The following is a 27500-nucleotide window of genomic DNA, read 5'->3' as shown; positions in this document are numbered from 1 at the left end:
GATGAGAAGCTTGCTGCATTGAAACTGACCAGCAATGACCGGCAGCCACAGAGCTCACAGTGCCGACTGCTGCTGCCCAGTGGGAAATACGTCATGGTGGAGGTGTACAAACCTGGCCAATACAGAAGGTGTGTTCAGGAAGAGATTGGATAAATATCCTACTGCCTTTGGCCTCAAAGATACAGAAACAATGCTTGGAACAGAAAAAAAGAGCACTTTATAGTATGATAGTTAGCTGTGTCAGACAATGACCATCAGTAACAGCAGAGAAGGCAACTGCTGTCCCGACTTTCCGGGTGAGGATTATATTGGAGAGTGTCTTGTGCAAGCTACATCCCCGCTGTCTAGGCCAGGAGGGCTTTAGGACAGTTGGTGTTGGGATGGTCCCAAATGGCCAGCTATCCCTCCTCTTTTTCTTCAGTGTTCCCAGGCCATGTTCAGACGGTCAGGCCAGAGTAGGTTACAAAGTCCGCAGTCCGCTGGAGCGGTGCACTGCGGGACTGGGCCAGGTCTGGCGCCTCAGCTCTTTGTGTAGAGGGCAGTCTTGCAGGACATGGGCTGGAGTTTGAGGAGCGGTGTCACACGGACATTGGTCTGTGTAGGAAATTTTCAGTTTTGTAGAGAATGGAGAGGAGCTGGCAGTGGCTTGTGCTGCCTCAAGGCTGCAACACTGCAGTCTTGCCTCCTAGTTTGAAAGTCATAGCCCTTCACAAAAAACTGAGCTGTAAATGAATTCCCATTGCAGTGGAGAAACCGTTGATCGTACAGCTCTCACGTATGTCAATCTTTGCTATAAGCTGAGTGTTGGAATAGTTGAATGTTTGAATCAACTTCACAGTTGTAAGGCCACAAAGATACAGAAGCAGACTTAAGGACACTACATACCAAAGCCTCAAAAATAGTTCATAGATTAAAGTCTATGTATAGTAGTTAGGCCTCTGTGATACAGAAACAGTTCTTTGGTGAGTAGTTTGATCTCAAAGATAGAGAAGCACTGTTGATGCTTTTGTACGAGTAGAAATGCTGTTCAGTATTTTTAGTGGCTTCGAGCACTTGTCACAGAACTGATTTGTAATGTTTTGATTTTGCTATGAACATTTCAAAACGATTTTGTTAGTAACTTTATAAATGATTTTTTCTGTTGTTGGTTTATCTCAAGCATTGAACATGTACGTTGAAATCATTCCTGGACATACGTTGCGTTTTCTCCTTTTGATGACCAGAAAAAAATATTTTGACCATGGTTTTGTTTCTTTCTGCCCTCCCACACCCCTTTCTTATTTATTGATTTATCTGTTTTTCATTTTCCAGATATGTTGACGCAGCCAAGGAGTGGATACAGTGGGTGCAATCCTCCCCCAAGGAAAGACGCCAGTTTTACCATGACAAGGCAACACCCCACTCTGCTCGAGTGTAAGTGACTCCAGACTGCTAGTCATTCGGATGAGACGATAAACTGAGGTCTCATGTGTAGTATGCACTTCAGTCATGGGGATGAGACAATAAACTAAGGTCCCATGTGTAGTATACACTTTAGTCATTGGGATGAGACAATAAACTGAGGTCTCATGTGTGTCCCATCATGTGCAGTATACACTTCAGTCATTGGGATGAGACGATAAACTGAGGTCTCATGTGTAGTATACACTTCAGTCATTGGGATGAGACAATAAACTGAGGTCCCATGTGTAGTATACACTTCAGTCATTGGGATGAGACAATAAACCGAGGTCCCATGTGTAGTATACACTTTAGTCATTGGGATGAGACAATAAACCGAGGTCCCATATGTAGTATGGACTTCAGTCATTCGGACGATAACTAGAGGTCCCATGGGTAGTATGCATGTAAAAGAACCCTTGGTAACAAGAGAGTTTGGCCCAGACATGATTTCATAGTAAAAAATAAAAAATATCTATTGTAATATATATGTGTGTGTGTGGGAGGGGTGTGGGGTGTGTGCTTGTATATCGCATGTCTTGAATTAACATTGATTGATTTTTCATTTCACAGGTCGGCAGAAGCAGAGCTGAAGAAAATTGAATGCTTCAATTGTATCCTTTCAAAACGTTTAATCTTATCAACCAACTAATTATTGTACAATAAAGGATGAAAGAATGGAAGAGTGATAATTGATCATCAGCATTCGAATGTTGCTCACTTTGTTGAAATCTCAGTTCTTGGATTCCGACAGTGCATTTTTTATTTTTTATTGTTTTAGATAAAAGTTTGTCCCCAGACGCACACAGTTTGCAGTCTGATTGTCAGAGTTAAGAATGTTCATGAAGAATATGGTTGTGTCTGTATGGTGGGGGATTTAGAATGAACTGGACTAAAAAAAAGACCTGTACGTTGATCCACTTTTTTTTTTGTACAATGTCTTCTTCATCTCCATGGAACTACATTGGTTAGCTTGAAAAGAGCAGGTGTGTTGCAAATTTCTTTCAGTAGACCTGGCCCAGTTTTGCTGTGTAGATTTCTTTAGGTCTCTCTCCTTATGGTGTCTCTTTTAGTGTCTCTTGGTGGTCTCTCTTGGTGGTCTCTTGATGATCTCTTGATTATCTCTTGGTGGTCTCTTTGGGTCTCTTGATTATCTCTTGGTGGTCTCTTGATTATCTCTTGGTGGTCTCTGTGTCTCTTGATTATCTCTTGGTGGTCTCTTTGGGTCTCTTGATTATCTCTTGTGGTGTCTTGATTATCTCTTGGTGGTCTCTTGGTGGTCTCTTTGGGTCTCTTGATTATCTCTTGTGGTGTCTTGATTATCTCTTGGTGGTCTCTTTGGGTCTCTTGATTATTTCTTGGTGGTCTCTCTTGGTGGTCTCTTGATTATCTCTTGGTGGTCTCTTTGGGTCTCTTGATTATCTCTTGGTGGTCTCTTTGGGTCTCTTGATTATCTCTTGGTCTCTTTGGGTCTCTTGATTATCTCTTGGTGGTCTCTTGATTATCTCTTGGTGGTCTCTTGATTATCTCTTGGTGGTTTCTGGGTTTCTTGATTATCTCTTGGTGGTCTCTTTAGGTCTCTTGATTATCTCTTGGTGGTCTCTTGATTATCTCTTGGTGGTTTCTGGGTTTCTTGATTATCTCTTGGTGGTCTCTTTAGGTCTCTGTTGGTGGTCTCTTCGGTTCTCTCTTGGTGGTCTCAATGAAATAAGGTGTTCCTTTTTTTTCTGTCCTGTCTTCTAGAATTGAACAGGATACAACTGCAGCTGCAGTCTTTACCAACAACTAAGGCACACAGGTAATGGGTGGAAGTATTTCTGTATCATGTGGATTTCCATGTTGGCATTTTTGGAGAAAAAAAACTAAACATTCCCCCTTCGTTTTACTTTGTTTTGGTATTAAGACATACACTTTTGTTAAGCAGGTCATGGACCTTGGCCTTTTAAGTTGGTGATTAACATTTTTTTTCCCTTCCTTTTACTTTGTTTTGGTATTATTAAGATGCACATCAGTTATGTAGACCCTGGACCGTGGCCCTAAAATTTTCAGTGGTGATTTAAAACAGCCATTATTTTCCCCCCTTTATTTTGCTTTATTTTGTTATCAAGAGATGCACATTGGGTAAGTGGTCCCAGGACCTCGGGTCACAAACTTTCCAGTGTTGCAGAAATTGTTCACTCCAGCCCATGCCACCTCCAGCCAGTGCTCTAGCCTTCAGCATGCTGTCTGGTAAACTCAAGATGCAGAGAGGAACAACACAGAAACTGCCCCTGCTGTGTTCTCTTTTTCCATTTTTTTTTTTATTGGAGCACAAGCAACTGTGCTTGTTTGTCGCTTGATATTTATCAGCATGGTCTGAAGTAGATCTGGTTTGTATTGTATTGCTAAAGCTTTTTGTCACAGCACTGTCTGCGGTGTGATATTTGGATTGCCTTTCCCCGGGAGAGCGTATCACTGTAGTGCAGCACTGCCTTTTAATTTTGTTCTTTGTTCTTTCTGTCTGCAAAGTGTATTTGGTTTATGCTTCTGGTTTACTTCTTGAACACTTGTAACTAATTATGAACTAGTCAGGCATCTGCTTGGCAGATGTGGTGTAGCGTATATGGTTTGTCCGAGCGCAGTGACGCCTCCTTGAGCAACTGAAACTATGAACTGGTACGGCTGATGTAGTTATATCTGATGTTGATCTGATACACCCGATGTTGATACTGACACGCCTGATTTACATTCTGATGACCTTATGCTGATAGGTACTGGTACACCTGATGTTAATATTTACGTTGATACACCTGATTTTAGTACTGATATGCATCATGTTGATACACCTGATTTTGATACTGACATACATCATGTTGATACACCTGATTTTAGTACTGACATACATCATGTTGATACACCTGATTTTAGTACTGATATGCATCATGTTGATACACCTGATTTTGATACTGACATACATCATGTTGATACACCTGATACTTATACTGATACACCTCATGGTGATACCCCCACATGATGGGACTTGACTCACGCCAGACATTGTGGATCACTCGGCCATCACTGCCAGTGCGGTGCCTGTCGTCACCTCAGCGTCCCTGGCCTCACACCCTCGTCCCCTCCCTACCTCCCTCGGGTCACCCACACACACTGCAGCGTACAGCTCATTCTCCGCTCACCCCGTCTCTCTCGTCCCTCCGGCGGACTTCTTCCAGCCTCCAGCTAGCCGTCAGTCTGTGCCGCACCGCAGTTACCGCTTGGGTCATGCTACTGCTGTGGGTGTGGCGTCACACGGCATCAGTGCCGACAGCAGTGTTTCAACCTCCGGTCCTAAAGACCTGGACATGCTGCATGGCTTCAACTCGGTGAGAGAGGCCTTGCTGCGCACATCGCAGATGATCAGAGAGATTGACGACATCGTCAAGGACTGTAAAGACGGTGGGTCAGGTCATTCGCATTGACATAGGAGAGAGATTGACTGCATCATCAAGGACTGTAAAGATGTGGGTCAGGCCATTTGCATTGACATAGGAGAGAGATTGACTGCAACGTCAAGGACTGTAAAGACGGTGGGTCAAATCATTCGCATTGACATAGGAGAGATTGACTGCATCATCAAGGACTGTAAAGACGGTGGGTCAGGTCATTCGCATTGACATAGGAGAGAGATTGACTGCATCATCAAGGACTGTAAAGATGTGGGTCAGGCCATTTGCATTGACATAGGAGAGAGATTGACGACATCGTCAAGGACTGTAAAGACAGTGGGTCAGGTCATTCGCATTGACATAGGAGAGAGATTGATTGCATCGTCAAGGACTGTAAAGACGGTGGGTCAGGCCATTTGCATTGACATAGGAGAGAGATTGACGACATCGTCAAGGACTGTAAAGACAGTGGGTCAGGTCATTCGCATTGACATAGGAGAGAGATTGACTGCATCATCAAGGACTGTAAAGACAGTGGGTCAGGTCATTCGCATTGACATAGGAGAGAGATTGACTGCATCGTCAAGGACTGTAAAGACGGTGGGTCAGGTCATTCGCATTGATGTATGAGAGAGATTGACTGCATCGTCAAGGACTGTAAAGATGGTGGGTCAGGTCATTCGCATTGACATAGGAGAGAGATTGACTACATCGTCAAGGACTGTGAAGACGGTGGGTCAGGTCATTCGCATTGATGTATGAGAGAGATTGACTGCATCGTCAAGGACTGTAAAGACGGTGGGTCAGGTCATTCGCATTGATGTATGAGAGAGATTGACTGCATCGTCAAGGACTGTAAAGACAGTGGGTCAGGTCATTCGCATTGACATAGGAGAGAGATTGACTGCATCGTCAAGGACTGTAAAGATGGTGGGTTAGGTCATTTGCATTGACATAGGAGAGAGATTGACTGCATCATCAGGGACTGTAAAGATTGTGTGTCAGCTTATTCGTGCTGACGCACAAAAGTGATTAACGGCATTGTCGAGGACTTGAGAGATTGATGACATTGTCAAGGACTGTAAAGATGGTGGGTCGGCTCATTCACATTAACGTATGAGAGAGGTTGATGACATCATTGAGGACTTGAGAGATTGATGACATTGTCAAGGACTGTAAAGATGGTGGGTGGGCTCATTCGCATTGACTTACAAGACAGATTGACATTGTTGAGGACTTGAGAGATTGATGACATTGTCAAGGACTGTAAAGATGGTGGGTCAGCTCATTCGCGTTGACTTACAAGACAGATTGACATTGTTGAGGACTTGAGAGATTGATGACATCATTAAGGAATGTAAACATGAATGTATATGATTGATGATGTTGTCAAGGACTTTTGTCAAGGACTGTAGAGTCAGTGAGTCAGCACATACACTTTAAAAAGGCGGAAGGTCAGGCTGGGATTCATAGCTTTTTCTGAGTGTGTTGTGTTTAGAGCATTGATTTCCATTCATTATAAAGGAAAGCAAAACAAGAAAAAAACAAACCAACCCCTGTTGACTTATTGATTAGAACAGTATGTGATTTCTGGTAGGAATGGAACATTTTGTTGTGCCATAATTGTTGTTGAGCAGATTATGTAAACCCTTTTTCATATTTTCCACCTTTTTTTTTTCATTGTTTCCAACATTCACTGATTCATATTCATTCGATGAATTTTGTCTGTTCAGTTTTTGTGTGTGTGCGAAGGTGGGATTTTTATCTTCACCAAGTACTTGTGATATCTGTATTGATGATGGATTTTATTTTTGAAGCAGATGTAGTTTAGTGTTTAAAGGTCAATCTGTACATTGTGACGCGTTTTTGAAACTAAAACTGATGATAGTGACTAACGAGCATGTGCGTGTGTGTACATGCATGTGCATTGAGATATGTGATGAAGATGAATTAACTCTTTCACCACAAAGCTTCTCTGTGAAAAACACTCCCCAGCGCCAGATATTTCAGAAACGATGTTCTCAGTCACAGGCTTTGGTTCATGTCAAAACAACACAATGGATGTGATCACTTCAAGCTTGGTCAGGGGGCATTGTTCTTTTGGCCGGAAACTGGTTGCAGCTGTGGAGCTTTCTTAGAATGTGAAAAACGGTCTTATCAACATGACCCCTCCATGTCGACAAAAGTCACCTATGACGGTGCACTGTCTAGTCAACTTAAGGCGCTTCTGGTGGTGAAAGAGTTAAAAACATGTATATGGGTGTGGACATGTATGTGTTCACATATGGTATGTGACGATAGTGAATTAACAGCATGTGTATGGGTGTTCACGTGTGTGTGTACACTGTGTTTTGTGATGATAGTGAATTAAGAGCGTGTGTATGGGTGTTCACGTGTGTATGTACACATATGATATGTGATGATAGTGAATTAAGAGCGTGTGTATGGGTGTTCACGTGTGTGTGTACACATGTGATGATAGTGAATTAAGAGCATGTGTATGGGTGTACACATGTGTGTGCACACATATGATATGTGATGATAGTGAATTAAGAGCATGTGTATGGGTGTTCATGTGTGTGTGTGTGCACACATATGTGATGACAGTGAATTAAGAGCGTGTGTATGGGTGTTCATGTGTGTGTACACATGATACATGATGATAGTGAATTAAGAGCATGTGTATGGGTGTACACATGTGTGTGCACACATATGATATGTGATGATAGTGAATTAAGAGCATGTGTATGGGTGTTCATGTGTGTGTGTGCACACATGATATGTGATGACAGTGAATTAAGAGCGTGTGTATGGGTGTTCATGTGTGTGTACACATATATGTGATGATAGTGAATAAAGAGCATGTGAATGGGTGTTCACGTGTGTGTGTACACATATGATATGTGATGATAGTGAATTAACAGCATGTGTATGGGTGTTCACGTGTGTGTGTACACATGTGTTTTGTGATGATAGTGAATTAAGAGCGTGTGTATGGGTGTTCACGTGTGTATGTACACATATGATATGTGATGATAGTGAATTAAGAGCGTGTGTATGGGTGTTCACGTGTGTGTGTACACATGTGATGATAGTGAATTAAGAGCATGTGTATGGGTGTACACATGTGTGTGCACACATATGATATGTGATGATAGTGAATTAAGAGCATGTGTATGGGTGTTCATGTGTGTGTGTGCACACATGATATGTGATGACAGTGAATTAAGAGCGTGTGTATGGGTGTTCATGTGTGTGTACACATGATATGTGATGATAGTGAATTAAGAGCGTGTGTATGGGTGTACACGTGTGTACACATATGATATGTGATGACAGTGAATTAAGAGCATGTGTATGGGTGTTCACGTGTGTGTGTACACATATAATATGTGATGATAGTGAATAAAGAGCGTGTGTATGGGTGTTCACGTGTGTGTGTACACATGTGATATGTGATGATAGAGAATTAAGAGTGTGTATGGGTGTGCATGTGTGTGTGTGTTCATACATGATGAGTGCATGATCAACAGAAAGCATTGAACTTGCATTTTCCTGATGTCATTTTATCTTCCTTGCCTTCTCCATCCATTTTCGTCAATGACAGTTTATCTTTGTTGCTTGTTATACATCAAGGGAAATCAAAAAGCACTGCTTCTTTATATTTGTTTTGTGTGACTAATGCAAAGTAATGTAGTTTTATTGTAATTTAAAGTGAAATGCTTATGCCTGTTTCTTTTTTCTGAAATCATTTATTAAATTTCATTTTGTTATGATAGTGATAAAAAAGACAATAATTTATTATCAACTTCATTGATGGAAAGTCTGATCTGTTCAGAAAATCTGAGTGCCTATCCCAAGAGCAAGAATCCACTCATAAACATGTTTTCATTTTCTGTACTTTCTCAGTTTCATTTTAATAGAATTTCCAAGGACAAACGTGTATTCTGTTTCACTGAAAAGAAATGCGTTCTTTTACTGAAACATACATACATTTTTAATTTATTACTTAAACTGTTGTTCAGTAGAGGAGGCATGTCTGTTTGTGTTCTCTTTTGGGGGACAGAATTGCCTGGAATCATGGCAACAGAAGTCTTAACTTTTAATCTGATAAAGTGATATACTGAAAGTTGCAACACTGAGCTTTTGTTTACGTAGAAATGTTCATTTAGGCTGACTGGTGGTGATACAAAGTTTTGATCAGAAAATAAATGAACAGAAATTAAACATAATTTTATTGATGGACTGGGCATTTTCATTTGCTTACTGGGACTTTCTGAAACTGTGAATAAAAAAAAAAACACACAAAAAAACCACATACACTTTGTTGTGCATGTGCAGTCATGTGCTAGCTGGTGTGTGTGTGTGTGTGTGTTGGTGAGTACACATGAACATATAAATGAATATTGAAGTTCACAGCCACAAAACACAACTTGTCCAAAAATTCATCATATATTATAAGTATACATGTATGAAAGAAGCACAACCATAAAGTTAAAAAAATAAAGAATCATAAGAACAGGACAAAATCAAGATAAAAATAAAATCTCTGTATTATACTAAATTTGTATATAGCACCACTTCATATTGGATGGTAAAATAAAATATACCAGATATGGAGAAAAACAATACAGTAATAACATATATGTTATTGCACACAAATTTTTGATCATGTTTCATTGCATTAAAAAAAGTCATAGGCACCACACACGTTAAGTACGGGAATTCTGTACAAAGGCACCGCAGCAAAAACACAGTATGTTCTTCACTAAGACTTCATTCTTGAACACATTTTTAATGTACACGTTAATTCCTTAACAAATTATACAAATATGTACAACACTAACGTTGTATTTTGTGTACGTATCAATCTTTACACCCAATCTTATAGTCAGAGATGCTTTGAGACATTTTCTCCTGTAGTTCCTATTCTTCTCACATCTATACTTGCTCACACTCACACAAGCAATTAAAGCCTTCATAACTATGCGGTGAGTACAGTTTTGAGACAGCACATTACTTAACTTTCAAGTGCTTTGCTTATATATATCTTCCACTTCTTTCTGTCTTTTCTGTGGTTGGAGATTCCAAGCCTCTTTAGCGCAGTCTTCTTCTTCTTCTGCATACGTAGGCTGCAACCCCAAAGTTCACTTGTGTGTATGAGATTTGTGCAGACTGTGTTTTGTTTAAACTCAGAACACACCTTACCTTTTCCCGTGTTTTGGGGTAGAAATCAGACCACAATTTGCCGCTTTGACAATCTTTCTTTTTTCCATCTCACATACTTTAAATAGTCAATCATTTCCATGCCCTCTAGCTTTGGGGCATCATACTTGTATTTCTCTTTTTATCACAACAGATTTCTCTGTGTGAAATTCAGGTTGCTCTCCCCAGGTAGAGCGCGTCGCTACACTACAGCGCCACCCCTTTTTTTTTCTTTTTTTTTTCCTGCGTGCAGTTTTCTATTTGTTTTTTCTTATCAAAGTGGATTTTTCTACAGAATTTTGCCAGGAACAACCCTTTTGTTGCCATGGGTTCTTTTACGTGCGCTGTAGACACATTCAGCCATGCTGTGCTGTAACATTCTTTTCACTTTCTGTGTGGTGTCCAGGTCTGTTTTTACTCAATTTTGTTACGTTATCTTTTTATTTTCAAACTCATCAGCTGTGCACAAGTCATTTTGTTCTTGGATTTCAAAACTGTGCACAAACTTTTTCTTTTTCCCCGCCTCTCCTCTCTCCTTTACTCTGCTGCAGACATTGTGCAACAAGGCTTGCTCAGGCTGTGATATTTAATACTGAAGTCAAAGTGGCACCATCAAAATGTTGAGGGTTTCTGAATTTCTGCTGAAACATCAGCCATTGTTTCTGATGTACTTGCGAGTCCATAGTTTATTCACAAACACATACAAGCTCACTACATTACATTTCAAATGCATTCTTTCGCAGTTTTTCCCTCAAGTAACCTTTCTCAACCTCGAATTTCACTGCCATCAAAACTACCATCTCAGCACTCTCCATCACATTTCAGGTAAATTCTTTCACAGTTTTTCCCTCCAGCCACTTTTCTCTATTTCAATCTTAACAATCATCAAAACTTCACCTCAACACTCCACATGTTGAATTCTAAAGCCTAGCACTGTGTACTCTACCATCAGTTGAGAGCAGGTCCGATTCGCCTATTCCCGTTTTGCCTACTCTTTGATCATGCTCCCACCCTCAGTAGCCTCTTGGGAGTTTGACTAACCCGTTTCATGAACCATCTGTTCCCATTTCACCTAAAAATGTCTCTGTGTCTGTCTGTCATTCTCTCTCTAGACTCTCTTTCTCTCTGTCTCTTGTCTCTTACATACACACATGTGCACACACACACACACAAACTCACAAACACACACAGTAACTGAGTACATAGGTGAAATGGGAAAAGGCAAATCAGGACCACCAGTATGGTGATAGGTGAATCTCATGTGAATCTTAAATAGGCAAAACAGGGGGAATAGGTAAGTCCGGATGAATCCCGTCAGTTGACTCTGAGAAGGTCGGTGAGTAGGATGGAGTCCTTGACCCTGGAGGGCAGGGGCAGCAAAGGCACGACCTGGAGGAGGCGCTGGTCCAGAGAGAGGCGAAGGCTGTACACCACCAGCTCCCGCAGACTAGGGGGGCTGGACACCCGGTCCTTCAGCCACTGGTGGAGGTCTGCGTCCATGCTCACCTTGTCTGCTGCCAGCTTCTCTGTCAGCTAAGAGACACATCACAAACCTTTACGGATCTTATGCGAAAGGTATGGCGGAATCAACAATTAATGGTGTCAATAGCAACATGAGAGCTGTATGATCAATGGTTTCTCCATTGCAATGGGAACTCATTTACAACTTAGTCTTTTGTGAAGGACAATGACTCTCAAACTAGGAGGTAAGATTGCACTGGCTGTTCATGCTGCAGCCTCGGGGGCTAGCTGGCCCTTGGGAACCATCCCAATGCCAACTGTCTTAAAACCCTCTTGGCCAAGAGATTGGGGACGTAACTTGGGCAAGACAATCTCCACTATAATCAAATTCTAACCCAGATGGTTGGGACAGCAGCTGCCTCCTCTGCTGTTCTGATGGCCATTGTTAGACATGACTGACTATCATACATTGTTGGAAGTATCAGTATTAACATTATTGATAGTACCGTAAAGTTCGGTCTATTGAGCGCACTGGTATATAAGCCGCACCCACTAAATTTTGGAAAAAAATGAACTTTATACATACATAAGCCGCACCGGTTTATAAGCCGCACTTATTTCCGGTACCGGAACACATACTGATACTACAGAAAAGCTGTCGATACTGTAGGTTATGAAATAAACACAAGCGGGAACAACACAAAGAAAAGCAAGCAAAATTACTGCTTGTGCCACAAAAAAATAATAAATAAACACAACGAAAATAAGATCCATAATTTAGGGATAGTCACATTTATTCAACGTCATCCTGCTCACTGAATCCACTGAAATCTTCGTCTTCAGTGTCCGAGTTGAAAAGAACCAGCACAGCTTCCTCCGCCATCTTGTCACTGACTTCAGCCTCGCTTTCACTTATGAACATGAAGGTGGAGGTCACTGCTGGTTCGTCGCTTGCACTGTCGTCTGCTATGTCGATTGCCTTCAATTTGAAGGCTGCATCATAGCCATAACGTCACGTTTTCGGCATGATGAGGTGTATGCTTGAGCAGAGTAGAACTGAAGGCTTTAATGTGTGCGGATTTGATTTATAAAACATGAACAGTTAGCACACTATCCTGAAGCTCATCCAAAAATTCATGGACAGAAATCATGATTTTGGTGAGTTGAAGGGCAGCTAAGAATAGACGAGAACGTGACACTCCCAGGATCGTTAAAATCCGCAAATAAGCCGCATCATTGTATAAGCCGCAGAGGTTGAAGCTAGGGTAAAAAGTCGCGGCTTATAGACCGAACTTTACGTTAATAGTCCTGAAATGGCCTTTTTGCAATCGGCTGGGCGATAAGCAACATCATTTGATTTGATACTTACATAGTGCCTATCTTTGATCAGAGACCAAACTTTTAAGCACTTTACACAGTCATTTGCACAACAAGCTGCCTTCCTGGGCAGAGCTGACTTCTGCCTTTAGGCACTCATCATTTGTTTCCTGTGTCATGATTTATATAGATCACTAACCTTCTGCCCACCCATTATTCCCTCTGGCATGTAGAGTTATAATGAAGGAACAATATACAGGCTACAAAAACTGTGAATGGTCAAAGTTAGACTCCAGATGTACAATTCTGAATGGTTGAAGTGGATGTAAAATGCTCAGAAAGTGACATTTTAGGTATACTGACTAGTTAGTTGAGTGCCTGATTCCACACATGAAAAGGATTTTATATCATTTGATCATCTGGCTCTTTAAAACAACAGCGTCTTTCATGTTTCTGTCCTTCCTGCTTCCGTGTGTGTGTGTGTGTGCTGTGTGAGTGCGTGTGTGAGTGCGTGTGTGTGTGCACGTGTGTGAGTTCCTGGAAACCTACTGCAGATTTTCTCCTTCGCTAATAGATAATCACATAACACAGGGTTCGTCATTAACATTTTTTCACATGAGCGCCTGCGCTCTAGTTTCAGAATTTTGATGAGCGCAAACTGAAAACTAAGAGCGCACACTAAAAACATAGAGCAACAAGTCTCAAACATAAATTCATTTTGATTTTGCACGTCCGCGAAATCGATCGTGTGCTCCACTTTTCTACTCTTCAAGTCTGAAGAGCGCTCTTTTGCATAGCCTTCCCTGATTCACTAGGCCTACTTCCGGTTGAACTAACAAAACGTAAACAGACGGCTTTCAAACTTCGGTAAATGCAAAACGATCGCGCTTTTGACTCTTGTTTGTGATGGACAATGGAATAACAATTTAGATACAGTAGTGTATGCTTATGTCTTTGCAAAATCAAGAGCACAAGCGCTCTGAGTCAAGGAATTTTCCAGAGCGCAATTTGTTTTTTCAGAGCGTTCCGCTCAGCGCTCCCGTTAGTGACGAACCCTGTAACATGTTAATTTTTTTCCTGGCTTCTCTATGAAAATGTAAATATATAGTCTAAAACACAACTGCTTTTTAATCTTTCCCATCCAGGCAAAAAGAAAAAGATCAAACATAAGAAAACTTTTCCAGTGTAAGTCCTCCTTATAATTGCAAGATAGCTGACCCGCTCACAGACTTTAAAAGTAATTTACTTGACTTCACCTTTTCCCCTCTTTTCCTTGAATATAATTGAAAGCCAAGTTACCTGAGCATGCATACAGCAGGCTGAAAGGGCTGACACTCAGACTATGCTTTCAAATAAACTAATTTAGTTGATTTTACGCCCGCCCCCTGCCACTCTCCTCTTTTCCTCGAATATCATTGGAAGCCATCTTACCTGAGCATGAGTAAGGCAGGCTGAAATGGCTCTGCTTTCAAGTAAATTAATTTACTTGACAATTCCCCCACCCCACCCCCACTTTGCTTGATTATCATGGAAAGCCAAGTTACCTGAGCATGAATAAGGTAGGCTGAAATGGCTGACACTAATAGAGACTTTGCTTTCAAGTGAACCAATTTACTTGATTTTACGCCCCCCCCCCCCCCCTCCCCACACACATCCTCCTCTTTTCCTCAAATATCATCGAAAGCCAAGTTACCTGAGTACGAATAAGGCAGGCGTTGTATCCGGCGGCTAGGAACACCTGCACCAGCCTGTAGCTCCCATCATCCAGGGCCATTTCGATGGGGTCAAAGGTGAACTCCCTGTCCATACGTTTGCGAAAGACTCGGCCCTTGGTGGTCATGCAGCAGTTGTAGGCCAGCAGAGTTTTGACGCAGTCCTCGTCCTTGCGGCTGGTGGCGATCAGCAGGGGAGTCACTCCTGAACTGACTGAAAATTATCCACAATTCAAAAAAAATTTTTTTTTTTGATAATAATTAATCATCAATTTTGAAAAAAAATATTGATCTTTTTAAAACCCTGACATATTCAATACATCACAACTCACTGCAATTCCAAATAGTTAAACCATTGTCCTGAATTTTATTATCTGAATAAAAGATCAATAAAAAAAAAAAAAATACTGATCAATATATTTTTTTCTTATTCGGATATATTCATTTTCTTACAACTCACTGAAGGATCAAATAGCTCAACAATTCTGTTAATGGCAACCCATACATTAACATTTTCTTTTTAATTTGGATATATTCATTATATTACAATCTGTATTCAAGACCAAAAAGTTCAACAGCAGAGTGAATGGCAACCCACCACGGATGATACGCTCCAAAAATGAAAATAAATGAGACAGAGGAAACAAGGAAAACAAATAATGAATGAGAATAAGACAGAAATTTCAAATCAATGTCAACATTCTTTTCTTTGACTTGAACTGTTTGATCCCAGATCTTGCACAACTGGTCTTGAAAACAAAAAAACAAAAAAAAAACAAAAAAACAAAAAAAGGAAAGAAAAAAACCCCATAAATACAGAACGATGCAGATGTTAAAATTCACAGGTGGGCGGGTCGCTTCCCAGCGCTGGAATCCCACCCAAGTCCGATCCCAAGTTTAGGCTCACCTGATTGGTGAAGGGTGAAGAGTTTTTCAGCCTCCCATATCAACATATGTGCAGACCTGCTAGTGCCTGAACCCCTTTCATGTGTAAATACATGCAGAAGATCTAACACCGCCATTAAAGATCCTCTAAACCATGTGAGCGTTAAAAGTGTTAGAGAAACAAGAACACACCAAGCAGCCACACCCCTGAACAAGAGAGGCAAGGCCTTCAAGACTCACTTGTGATACACTTAAAAAAAAAATCCAAGCTTTTTGTGTATTGAGTATAATTTCAAAATGTAATGTTTAAGATGAGAAAGATCAGTTTTAAAGCAAATTAACTCCCCTAGCATTAATTACAGAGTAATTTCCCTTTTTTACTATCTGCACCAAAACGTTTGCAAAATAAATAAAACTTCCATGCTTAGCAAAAGAAGTACCTGTTTGAACAAAAAATGATAATAATGACTGCTCTTGTTGTTGGGTCAGAATATCAGATCAAAGTGCCAAGTTTAGAGAATACAAAAATATAAATATAACAGTAAATGCAGTTTGCATATAATTAGGCTTCATTTTTTATTTTTGTGTGCCCATCCCAGAGGTGCAATATTGTTTTAAACAAGATGGCTGGAAAGAACTGAATTTTTCCTATTTTTATGCCTAATTTGGTGTCAACTGACAAAGTATTTGCAGAGAAAATGTCAATGTTAAAGTTTACCACGGACACACACACACACACACAGACAACCGAACACTGGGTTAAAACATAGACTCACTTTGTTTACACAAGTGAGTCAAAAAGGGAGGACAGCTGCCTACATAGCATGGTAAAAAAGACAACAGAAATGGTGATACACGAAAAAAGCCCCACACATTCGTGTCAGTGAACGTGTGAGCTGCAGCCCATTAATGCAAAAAAAGAAGAAAGACTCACAGGTGATGTTGGGCTGAGCTCCCTGGTCCAGAAAGAAGTGGAGCAGTGGTGCAGCCTGCAGAAAGGAGGCGGTGACAAGGGGGTTGCTGTACTCGCACACCGACAGGTTCAAATCCGCGCCACTCTGCGTCAGCAGCACTACGACCGTCATGACGTCAGCGTCGATGTTACACACACCCTGGAACCACATTGTCAGATGGTGATACGTAACCATCAATGTCAAAAGAAGAAGAAAAAAAAAAAATCATGTAAACAAAGAAAAACAGAATCTTCACTTTCAGGAGGCTAAAACAAGACACACAAAAAAGTACAGAAGAGACAGGATGGAAGGAGAGAGAGAGAGAGAGAAGAGACAGAGAGAAGGAGAGAGGGGACACACAGAGGGGTAACAGATACTGACTGGCATATTTTATTGTCTATTTAGCATTAAGGCCCTCCAGACAAGGAGGGGTACCAGACAGATAGTTAGACAGAGAGGGTACAGAAAGATTCAGAGAGAGACATAGGTCCTGCACGTGTGTCTTCTCCCTCAACTTTCTGAAGAGTCATATGGGTACTGCACAGAAGAAACTGTTCATCACTGTGAGTGTGTACCAGTCTGTTTCTGACATGGTCCCACTGTGTGTGTACCTGTCTGTTTCTGACCTGGTCCCACTGTGTGTGTGTGTGTGTACCTGTCTGTTCCTGACGTGGTCCCACATGAGGTTGGTGAGGGCCGTTCTGCGGGTCACATCCAGGAGGTCCACCTGTGCCCCCACAGACAGCAGGAGCTCCACCCCATCCACGTTCTTCGCCACAGATGCCCGCTGGTTACCAAATCAAATCAAACCATAATAATAAATAATAACGTGAAATTGCGCAGTCGCAGTGCCTAACGGGTGCAATAGCCGAGTGGTTAAAGTGCTGGACTTTCAATCTGAGGGTCCTGGGTTCGAATCATCGGGAACAGCACCCGGTGGTGAAAGGGTGGAGATTTTTCCGATCTCCCAGGTCAACAATATGTGCAAACCTGCTTGTTCCTGAACCCCTTTTGTGTGTACATGCAAGCAGAAGATCAGTTATGCACATTAAAGATCCTGTAATCCATGTCAGTGTTCGGTGGTTTATGGAAACAAGAACATACCCTGCATGCACACGCCCTAAGATGGAGTATGGCTGCCTACATGGCGGGGTAAACACGATCATACACGTAAAAAGCCCACTCATGTACATATGAATACAAGTGAACGAGGGAGTTGCAGCCCATGAACGAAGAAGAAGAAGATACAGTGCCTGTTCTCTAAATAGCTCCAGGCGCTTAGCAGAAACAGGTTCACAGACAAACACACTCAAACACACGCATGCGCATGCACACACACACAGACACGCCCACACACAATGCATGCACACATACACACATGTAAATGCGTGCACACTCAAGCGCAGAGATGAAAGTACACCATAAGAAAAATGAAGTGACATGGTGGTTTTCTACATGAGCTCCAAGAAGTGGGTTTTCAGGAAAGACTTGAATGAAGCTCCTTGATCTGCAGAAGGGTTGGGGCAGGGAGTGAGGGGGGATGGCTGGTTCCAGACATCTGGGCCATGAAAACACAAAGAACGCTGTCCAAAGGACTTCGTTCTGACAGAAGGGATGTGAAGCAGATTAGTATCATATCAATAATTCAGCTGACAGTACAGGATATATATATATATATATATATATATATATATATATATGTGTGTGTGTGTGTGTGTGTGTATAATAAATATTAAATCCAGACCCAGATGTCTTTGTATGGAATGGAGAACACACCAAAAAACAGTCTTGGTTAATTCTTTAACCTTTAAAACTGTATTTGTATTTGGGGAGGGTGGTGGTTTAAAAAGCTCTTAACTGCTCATGTTGGACCTAAGTACCTCCAAAAGGAAGGCTAAACTGCACAGCAAGCGACAGCTGTTTTGCACTTGGGACCCCCTCTTGACTGTGAATCGGAGAGATGCCACGACTCAAGCAAGGAGAAATTACCAATTGCTTGGTAGGGACTTTTTTTTTTTTTTTTTTACAAAAAAGAAAATGTCTCTCAATAACCAACTTCAGCAGAATATGGCAAGAAAAACCAGACAAATAGATAAAACAAACGTAAAATTGTTTTAAAATCTGCACTTAAAAACGATAAGACACGGCCTATGGGGGCCAGTTGGATGGGATAAAAAATCCTCAGGGGATTAAAATAGAATCTTGGTCAATCCCAATTTTTTTTAAAAACTGTACACCGCACCATGACCTTTTGGGCTCACTGGATGAAGCAAGTTATGCGACTAATAGGGCTCCATATGTGTGTGTGTGTGTGTGTGTGTGTGTGTGGATGATATCATGCTGCTTACAGCCCAGCCAACCGCGACCGGGTCACTTCTGGTCTGCATTCCGACCCACCAGTTCTTAAAACCAGTTGAAGAGAATAAAAATAATGTTAAAAGGTTGATAAAAAGACTTTCACCAGTGTTGGTGTTAGAAAGACCAGTTCATCAACATCTCTCTCAGTCCACGTAAATTTTAAATCAACTTAGAAATATTGTAAACAGTGTAAAAAAAACCTCACACCTAAGATCATCTAAAACCCTCTCTCTCTCTCTTTCTCTATATATAACTAATAAAGGGATTAGAATTATAAGACATCTGCGGCTGGGCATTAGATGTCATTCCATTTTAATGATTTTTCAACAAAGTGTGTACGCCTGTGCGTGTGTGGAAGTGTGTAGACTGAGTGTATTAAGTGTGTATTTGTGGATGTGTGTGTGTGTGTGTGTGCATGTGCTTGCAAGTGTGTACATTTGTGTGCACTGTGCGTCTTTGTTTGTACACGTGTGTTAAACAGTCACATACACCGAAATAGCTTTTGCTTCACACACAGTATACAAGGATGCATTCTAATAAAACATGAAAATTCCAAACCAAACAACCCACCCCCCCAAAAAAAACCCCAACAACTCAAACACCCACAACAGAATCTCAACAACAAGTCACCTGCAAAGCCGTCCGTTTTGACCGGTAGTCAAAAAGATCCACCAGGGCACCGGCCTCAATCAGTGCCTGCATGGGCTCAATGGATCGCTTTTTCCCACAGGTTTCAGCGCACACCATGAGTGGTGTGACGCCATCGAAGTTGCGGATGTTGACCTGGGCACCATGTTGCAACAACAAGTGGATTGCCTCCACCTGACCCTGTTCGGCCGCAGCATGCAGGCTGGACTTCCCGTGGCAGTCCTGGTTGTTGACGATGTCTGGCGCGTTTGGGCCCAGGTGTTCGAGCACGGTCTGGGCACAGTCCAGGAACTGCATGCTGATGCAGTAGTGGAGAGGCGTCTGGCCCCAGCTGTCATGGCAGTCCGGCATGGCTCCAGCGTCCAGCAGAACTCTGGTGTGAAAAGAGGTGTGGGTGGTTAGCGTCAGACTCTGCAATACAGCCACTCCTACATTAACTCATTCTGAAACCTCACAGCTACATGCCTGCTACATCTCCCCTGGACCTGCAGTGAAAAGTAAGGTTGTTCACTAAAACGGCAAAAATCAGTGGAGAATTGTTGATTTAATCAGTCAAACAAAGCTTCATTTTCATGCTTCTGGAATCCGTAAACGGCTCAGTTAAGAATGCCGACTGTACCAAGCAAGAATCAACAAAATCAGAATAGTGTTTTTGTATGAGAATGTTCATACCAGGTCCACAGGGGAAGTAATCATGGTACAAGTTAACTTACACCTGGAGTAGAATTAGTAAAGAATAGATAAATAACAAACTTTTAAAATACATAAAATAAATATTTCAATAACAAAAAACAAAGAAAAAGAATGAAAGAAGAAAAGAAATAGAACTTGCTTCATAATTTCCCTGTTGAAAATCATATAAAGGATGGGTTCATTTTTTTTTTTTTTTTTAAATTAACATTGTTGCATGTGGCATGTCTACTTATTCAAAGGTTTATATATTCTATAATTGCTTTGCTTTATCTCTATTTCAATGTTTAAACAAATTGGCCGCTGCAATGCACCACTCAACATTGTAAATTAATGTTCAACACAGAATACACTTTATACAGATAATGTTCCTCAATTGTCCATTATTTCCAACTCAATCCATCAAAAGGTAAAGTCGTTCAATCTTTTCTGTAATCCACTCAACTTTATTAGCTTCAATCAGCTTGGGTCAAATCAAATCCAATCTAGTTTAGTCAAGTCATTTGTATGATACTGTGACAAACTAAAATCCTTTTTTTTCCCCCAAGGTTCATACGTAATTCATCAGAAAACTTAAAACTTTCAAGAACCTTTAAACCCCAAAGGCAAAAAAACAAAAAACGCTGTTGTCACCAGCCGCTGTGGCGAAGTGGTTAGTGTCGCGGACTGACGGCTGGGAAGACGCGGGTTCGAATCCCAGCGGAGGTGGGTTTTTCGGCCTGTGGCCAGCTCCTACCCAGAGTTGAGTGTGCTGTCGGCTTAAATGGGGAGACTGGGACCACACAGTCGAGTGTCATCCACTTCAAGGATGCGTCTTCGGGTGTGTTGCTCTAATTACCTGACCAACACTGCAAGTGTCTGTATCTCTCGGGCCTGGTTAACGCCGGGATATCATTATGACAGGAAGTGTAGAGTACAGCCTTGTCACGCAGTCCCAAACCAAAATGGAGCTCCAAAGCAACATCGTCATCATCATCGTCATCCTCCTGCTCCTTCATCGTCATCAATATAAACAAAATAGTCTCAAAGTCTGTGGCCTTTCATGCCCTGCTCTCATGGTGACCTCAGTTTCGATACCCCTCCACTTCCGTGCTTGGGGCGAGTCCTGTGAATGTCGTCAGTGTCAACAGATTCATGGGGGGGCTGTTGTTTGAGGGACGTGGTGGCGGTCTCCACTCTGGGAGGGACGCTCACTCAGTCTGGCTCCGCGACTAAGCCATTATTGTCGTTAGTAGGGGGCTTAGTAGGTGGTGTCCTAAGTACGTTAAAACAGAACAGGCACCACTGAACACCACCGAAGTGACTCAGCAGCAGTGCAGGGTCTCCTCTGGTGTGTGACCTCCTGGCGACCTAACATCGATGGTTCCCTTTGGACTGCCGATGCTGGAACTGCGACGGACGAACCCGGGTGTGGCTGTGTATGGGGGAATCTAAATGAGCGGCGTGGGAGTAATGCCACTGAAACGGTGCAGATGATGGGGCAGCAAAAACAACAACAAACAAAAAAAACAAAACCCGCTGTTATCATAAAAAACAAACAAAACAACAACAACAACTCGAATGAAATACTGATAAAAAAGCTTATCTTTACTCTCTGTTTACTGTGCATGCTTGCTTATTATTAAGCAAAGGTTTGTGCGTTTCTGGTTACTTCACATGCAGTCCTTCTGGCATGTACTTATGTGTACTCATGCATGACAGGAAAATGTATTCGATGTGAAAAGCAGTGTATCTTATCAAACTGTGTATATGCATGAGCAATGAACTGAAGAAGCTTAATCTACTGCAGAAAAAAAGAAAGAAAGGAAATTAAATTATTTACAAAAAAAAGAAGAAAAAAAGAAGAAGAGAGAAATGTGTTCCTATATTGGGCGCACACAGACACCAGGTGATTATCAAATTCAAAGGCATACTTCATCCTCCGATTCAAATTTGCAATTATGATCTGCTCAGTATTTATCACAAGCTGATCACAAATCTTTCTTTTTTTCTTTTTTTTTAACATTATAAAACATCTTCTGAATAAAAAAAAGACAAAAACTTCTCTCCTCAGCAGCTGTATACTATTAAAGTAGGCCCTATTTTGTACTATAGGGATTGTTTTTTTTTTTTTTAATAACATTTAATGGCAAATGACCTTACTCTCCCACCCCTTTTCTCTCCTCCCCACCCCACTCAAAATGTACCCCCACCATGCCCTAAACGTATCATGAAACACTGGTCAACGTCCGTCTGAATATTTTTCCTCCCACATTATCGTAAGTATAGCACACAGTGATAACAGATCATTAGTATGTTCAGTTCACATATATATCTAAGCACATAAACACACCTACTGACAAGCAATCAGTGTGTGGGTATCGATTTATTATAATACAAATGTCCTACAGTATATATGTTCATATCCATATCATTTTCAGTTTCAAGGAGGTGTCAAATGATTCATATGGTTCAACAGTACACATGCTTTATTAGTCTAATGCAAGCAAAACAAAAGATCATCAAGCAGCAAACTTCTACTGTGCTCATATGGATGTTGCACTTCAATTTTAATGTGATGGCTGACTGACCATATCGTCATTAATATCAAATAACTTATTTATGAACATCAAATGAAGAAATAAAGCCCATGAATAAACAAACTGATCCATATGACATATGCTACATCATGTCTGCTTGCAAGTTAAAAACTACATATATAAAAGAGAGAAAAAAAAAAAAGAAAAAAAAAAGAAAAAAAAAAAGGAACAGATGCCTGACCATTGCATTAAACCCAATGTGCTGTTCAGGGCTCAAGAGCCTTCCCTTAGTTTGTGTAAGATATTATCAACAAAAAATGAAATAGTATCAGTATCAGTATCAGTAGCTCAAGGAGGCGTCACTGCGTTTGGTCAAATCCATATACGCTACACCACATCTGCCAAGCAGATGACTGACAAGCAGCGTAACCCAACGTGCTTAGTCAGGCCTTGAGAAAAAAAACAAAAAAAACAAAAAAAAAAACCAAAAAAACAAAACAAAATAAAATCACAAAACTTTTTTTTTTAAAAAAAAAGGAAAGAAAAAAGAAAAAAGAAAAATAAATAAATAAAATAAAATAACATAAATAATAGATTAACCCCCCCCCCAAAACTACTAATAATAATATTTAAAAGGCGCAAAATCTTGATGAAGTCAACTCTAAGCACGCACACGCACACACACACACACACACACACACACACACAAACAAAAATGAAATAAAACAAATTAACAAAATAAACAAGGAAATCCAAAATTAAAATTCAATGAAGTGAACATGACTCCGCTCACTGGATGCTTTCTTTGTTGCCCTTTCCGCAGGCAATGTGGAGGATGTATTTGGAGCTGATGTTGGCATCATCATCATAGAACATGTCTGGAGTGGCCCCTTGGGACAGAAGCTGCTGTAAGTCGGCAACATTGTTGGCGATGACGGCTCTGTACAGAGCTTCTGAGTGCTCCAACTCCAAGGCAGCCGCCCCACCATGCCAGGCTTGCTCCTCTTCCTCCTCCATCTGTGAGGATGGCACCAGAGGGATAAGTATGATGTCTCTCTCTTTCTCTCTGCCTACACACACACACACAGTGACACATACACACACACAGTGACACACACACACACACACAGTGACACACACACACAGTGACATGCACAGTGACACACACACACACACACACACAGAGTGACACACACACCAAAAAAAACAACCACCAAACTAAAACACCCCCCCCCTACCCCCCACCCCATCCCCCCACCCACACACACACACACATTCATATAAAAGTACACACCAACTGGCACGAACAGTAGCCGACATTCTGGCAGATAGATACAAAATTGGGGTTGTTAATTTTTCTGTCACTGATAACAGGGAAAACAGCAGTTGTTTCCCTTCAGCAAATAAGATTTAAGTTTTAACTGGGGATGGAAACTGCAAATAAAAGCTCATCCAATTTTTTGTTACTATTAGGCGAAAATTAATCCATGATTAATGATGCACTTTAAAAGCAATCGGGCTTCGGGTGCAAACTTCTCAATGCAAATTGCAATGGGAAGTTCTGTTAGAATTTACATGCTTAAGTTAAGGTTTGGATGGCTGAGACTGCTTAGTGTATGAATGCTCAAAACCCTTTGTACGGCAACACAAATATTGTTTCATCAATACGTTTAAACAGTTGCATGGTTTCTCTTCCAAACAAGAAGATATACTGCAGACTTAGTTTCAGAGTACATGGCTGAAACCTTGACAACACAAGCGGCTTCACGACAGACACGGTACGAATGATGGGGGGAAACTTGAATCAAATAGCCCTTGAGTTGATGGTGGGTCTTAATCTGATCACATACATTCGATTTCTACCAGTACACGTCGAATACTGCGTTTTTCTTTGCCTTCCTAACATTAGTAACAAGCAACAACGCACCAGACGTGTCTCAATGCTGTTAAAAAGTTCTGTGTAGTAACTGAACTTCTAAAAAGAATCAAAAGAACGCAAATCTTAACTGCTTAGTATTCTTCGGTATTCTTTTAGCAGAAAGAGAAGCGACAGAACTTCAGTTCACATAATTATGAACTTACAACACCACCGTCAAAGGTTTGCTTGTTGCAACATCCTCTGCGGATGTTGTTCTGTCTTTCTGTCTTAAGACAGGAATACGTCTTCAGCATCAGCAACCAAACCTGCAGCGGAACTGGAACCGGTGTAACGGCCCAAATCGTCACCCCTTTCTTCTATAGGTCCCCCGGGGTACCTTTCAAATAAAGGTGCGCGCACGTGTGTGTGTGTGTGTGTGTGTGTGTGTGTGTGTGTGTGTGTGTGTGTGTGTGTGTGTGTGTGTGTGTGTGAAGGAAATATCACAATTGGGTTGATCTACAGAAGCCCCAACATGAGCTCAGGCACCGATAATCAATAGATTACTTGCATAAACGTGGCAGACAAAAAACACCAAAATTTGCTGCTAATCGGTGATTTCAACTACCCCGATATCGACTGGGTGCACAACAGGAGCTTGAAAGGCAAAAACCACCCAGCCAGCAAATTCCTAGAAGCAACAAATACACGCATGGCCTCAGTGTACTTGACCAGCCGCCCCCACATCAGCTACTTCCAAGGCAGAGACACCAGAGGGCACAGCCTGAAGTTGGACAGATCACACTGCAGACACAACATCAGAAGCAGTTTCTTCGTTCAGCGCGTAACCGCCACCTGGAGCAGCCTGCCAGCCCGGACAGTGTGGTCACAGCCCCATCAGTCAGTGCTTTCAAGAACAGGCTCGATGCACACTAGAAGGAGCTCCCTGCAAAATTTGACCCAGGCTGTTATCACTGTTAGTCACAACTGTTGACATCTTGCACCACGTATGCAATTTCAGTTGTACTAGTGAGAAGACCTGTGAACAAGCTCCAAAGAGCTTCAACACGGAAACAAACCAGTAACCAGTAACCAGTGTGTGTGTGTGTGTGTGTGTGTGTGTGTGTGTGTGTGTGTGTGTGTGTGTGTGTGTGTTATTTATTTATTTATTTATTTATTTTTTGTTCTCAAGGCCTGACTAAGCGCGTTGGGTTACGCTGCTGGTCAGGCATCTGCTTGGCACATGTGGTGTAGCGTATATGGATTTGTCCGAACGCAGTGACGCCTCCTTGAGCTACTGAAACTGAAGCCAGGCTGAAACTCTGTGTGTGTGTGTGTGTGTGTGTGTGTGTGTGTGTGTGTGTGTGTGTGTGTGTGTGTGTGTGTGATTTATTCTATTTCGCAGTTCCGGCGCCACGTTGTCCGTACTGAAACTGACTATTTACGTGGCCTTCAGTTATCCCGTCAGTGCCGCTGTGTCCGAGTGGGGAACGGCATGATATGTCAGTGAGTAAAACTGAAACAAAATCCTCAGTAGCGAACTTAGGCCCATAGTACAACTAAAACAAAACAGAATCTCCACAATGATGAAGGCGGTAGTCAAGGGAAAGAAGAAACAAGAACACTGTGACTCCTCAAACACTGAGTCAACGAATAATGTTCCGGCAGTCACACATTATTATATTACTATCATGACAGTGTCATCACTGGCACCGGACACATAATCTGTGACAGAAGTTCGGCGAGACAAATCTAAGTTACTGGCATACAAGTTTGACTCGGCGAAAGCTGTCATTCAATCAGATTTCAGGCACGCACACATACACACTCAGACAGACATCAGTCAGTGTAACATTTTACGTGTATGACTACCATTTTGTTAAGTTATTTTTTTCCACCATGTAGGCAGCCATACTCCGTTTTCGGGGGTGTGCATGCTGGGTATGTTCTTGTTTCCATAACCCACCAAACGCTGACATGGATTACTGCAGGATCGCAGTTTAACGTGCGTATTTGACTCTTCTGCGTGTGTACTGAGATACACACGAAGGGGATTCAGGCACTAGCAGGTCTGCACATATGTTGACCTGGGAGATCGGAAAAATCTCCACCCTTTATCCACTAGGCGCCGTCACTGAGATTCGAACCCGGGACCCTCAGATTGAAAGTCCCGGCACTGAACGCTATAACTATTCAGTCGGCTATTGCGCCCGTCACATACTCAGTTACATTATAAGGTTAACTCACTCAGTACGGCCAGTCCTCTCTTCTCCTCTACACAGACCCCTGTGGGTGTCTGAATGACCCAACCTTTAGCTTCCGTCGTCAGAATTGTGGTATTCTTTGTCAACATTCACCTCTTCAGTATAAGAGCCTTCCGCTTGCAATATTTTGATGATGGTAAGTTGGGGTGAAACGCTGTTAACGTCGTCTCTTTCGCCGTTCGTATGGAAAGAGTTAACCCTTAACAGCCGTTGACGAGCATGTCCTGGAGTCAGTTGAAGTGTTCTCATTTCAGTAAGCTGGGATAAAAGGGAGATCACAGGTCAGGGTGTGTGTGTGTGTGTGTGTGTGTGTGTGTGTGTGTGTGTGTGTGTGTGTGTGTGTGTGTGTGTGTTTGTTTGTGTGTGTGTGTGAGTGTGTGTGTGTGTGTGTGTGTGTGTGTGTGTGTGTTGTTGTTGTTGTTGTTGTTTTTTTTTTTTTTTTTTTTTTTTTTTTCGTTTTTTTTTCCGTTATTTCGATTTTCTTCTTCATGGGATGACATTACTTCTGTTCAGTTCAGTAAAACTAAGTATATACTATACAGCACTGCAAATCACACAAAGTGTATCAGTGTATCAATAGCCGAGTGGTTTGATCGTTGGACTTTCAATCTGAAGGTCCCGGGTTCAAATCACGGTAACAGCGCCTGGTGGGGGTAAAGGGTGGAGATTTTTCCCGGATCTCCCAGGTCAACATATGTGCAGACCTGCTAGTGCCTGAACCTCTTTCGTGTGTATACGCACGCATGTTACCCATGTCAGTGTTCGGTGGGT

General features: G+C 41.7%; 2 protein-coding genes across 4 annotated transcripts in view; one reads left to right on the top strand and one right to left on the bottom strand.

The window, feature by feature from the left end:
* LOC143289122 (uncharacterized) overlaps positions 1–9177 on the top strand; it is a 25461-nt gene extending 16284 nt beyond the window's left edge. For 2 of the 3 annotated variants that reach the window (XM_076597987.1, XM_076597988.1), the window contains exons 10-13: positions 1–128; positions 1312–1413; positions 2014–2054; positions 4474–9177. The exon at positions 1–128 is cut by the window's left edge and continues 9 nt beyond it. In XM_076597987.1, the coding sequence (XP_076454102.1) occupies positions 1–128; positions 1312–1413; positions 2014–2054; positions 4474–4895 (693 nt within the window). In that variant the 3' untranslated portion in view covers positions 4896–9177. The remainder of the gene's footprint in view (positions 129–1311; positions 1414–2013; positions 2055–4473) is intronic. The other variant, XM_076597989.1, reaches the window with a different exon arrangement.
* A 121-nt stretch (positions 9178–9298) lies between these two features.
* Positions 9299–24810, bottom strand: LOC143289123 (transient receptor potential cation channel subfamily A member 1-like). The gene is made up of 7 exons (XM_076597990.1): positions 24693–24810; positions 23404–23627; positions 19384–19774; positions 17051–17182; positions 16377–16554; positions 14539–14771; positions 9299–11600 (listed from the first exon to the last, which is right to left on the bottom strand). The coding sequence occupies exons 1-7, from the start codon at positions 24780–24782 to the stop codon at positions 11382–11384; spliced, it is 1467 nt and encodes a 488-aa protein (XP_076454105.1). The 5' UTR covers positions 24783–24810; the 3' UTR covers positions 9299–11381.
* Between the last annotated feature and the right edge of the window lie 2690 nt (positions 24811–27500).

Source organism: Babylonia areolata, chromosome 13 (genome assembly GCF_041734735.1).
Source record: "Babylonia areolata isolate BAREFJ2019XMU chromosome 13, ASM4173473v1, whole genome shotgun sequence".
NCBI lineage: Eukaryota > Metazoa > Mollusca > Gastropoda > Neogastropoda > Buccinidae > Babylonia > Babylonia areolata.
The sequence above is the reverse complement of the archived record's forward strand: the minus strand, read 5'-3'. Positions and strand labels throughout refer to the sequence as shown.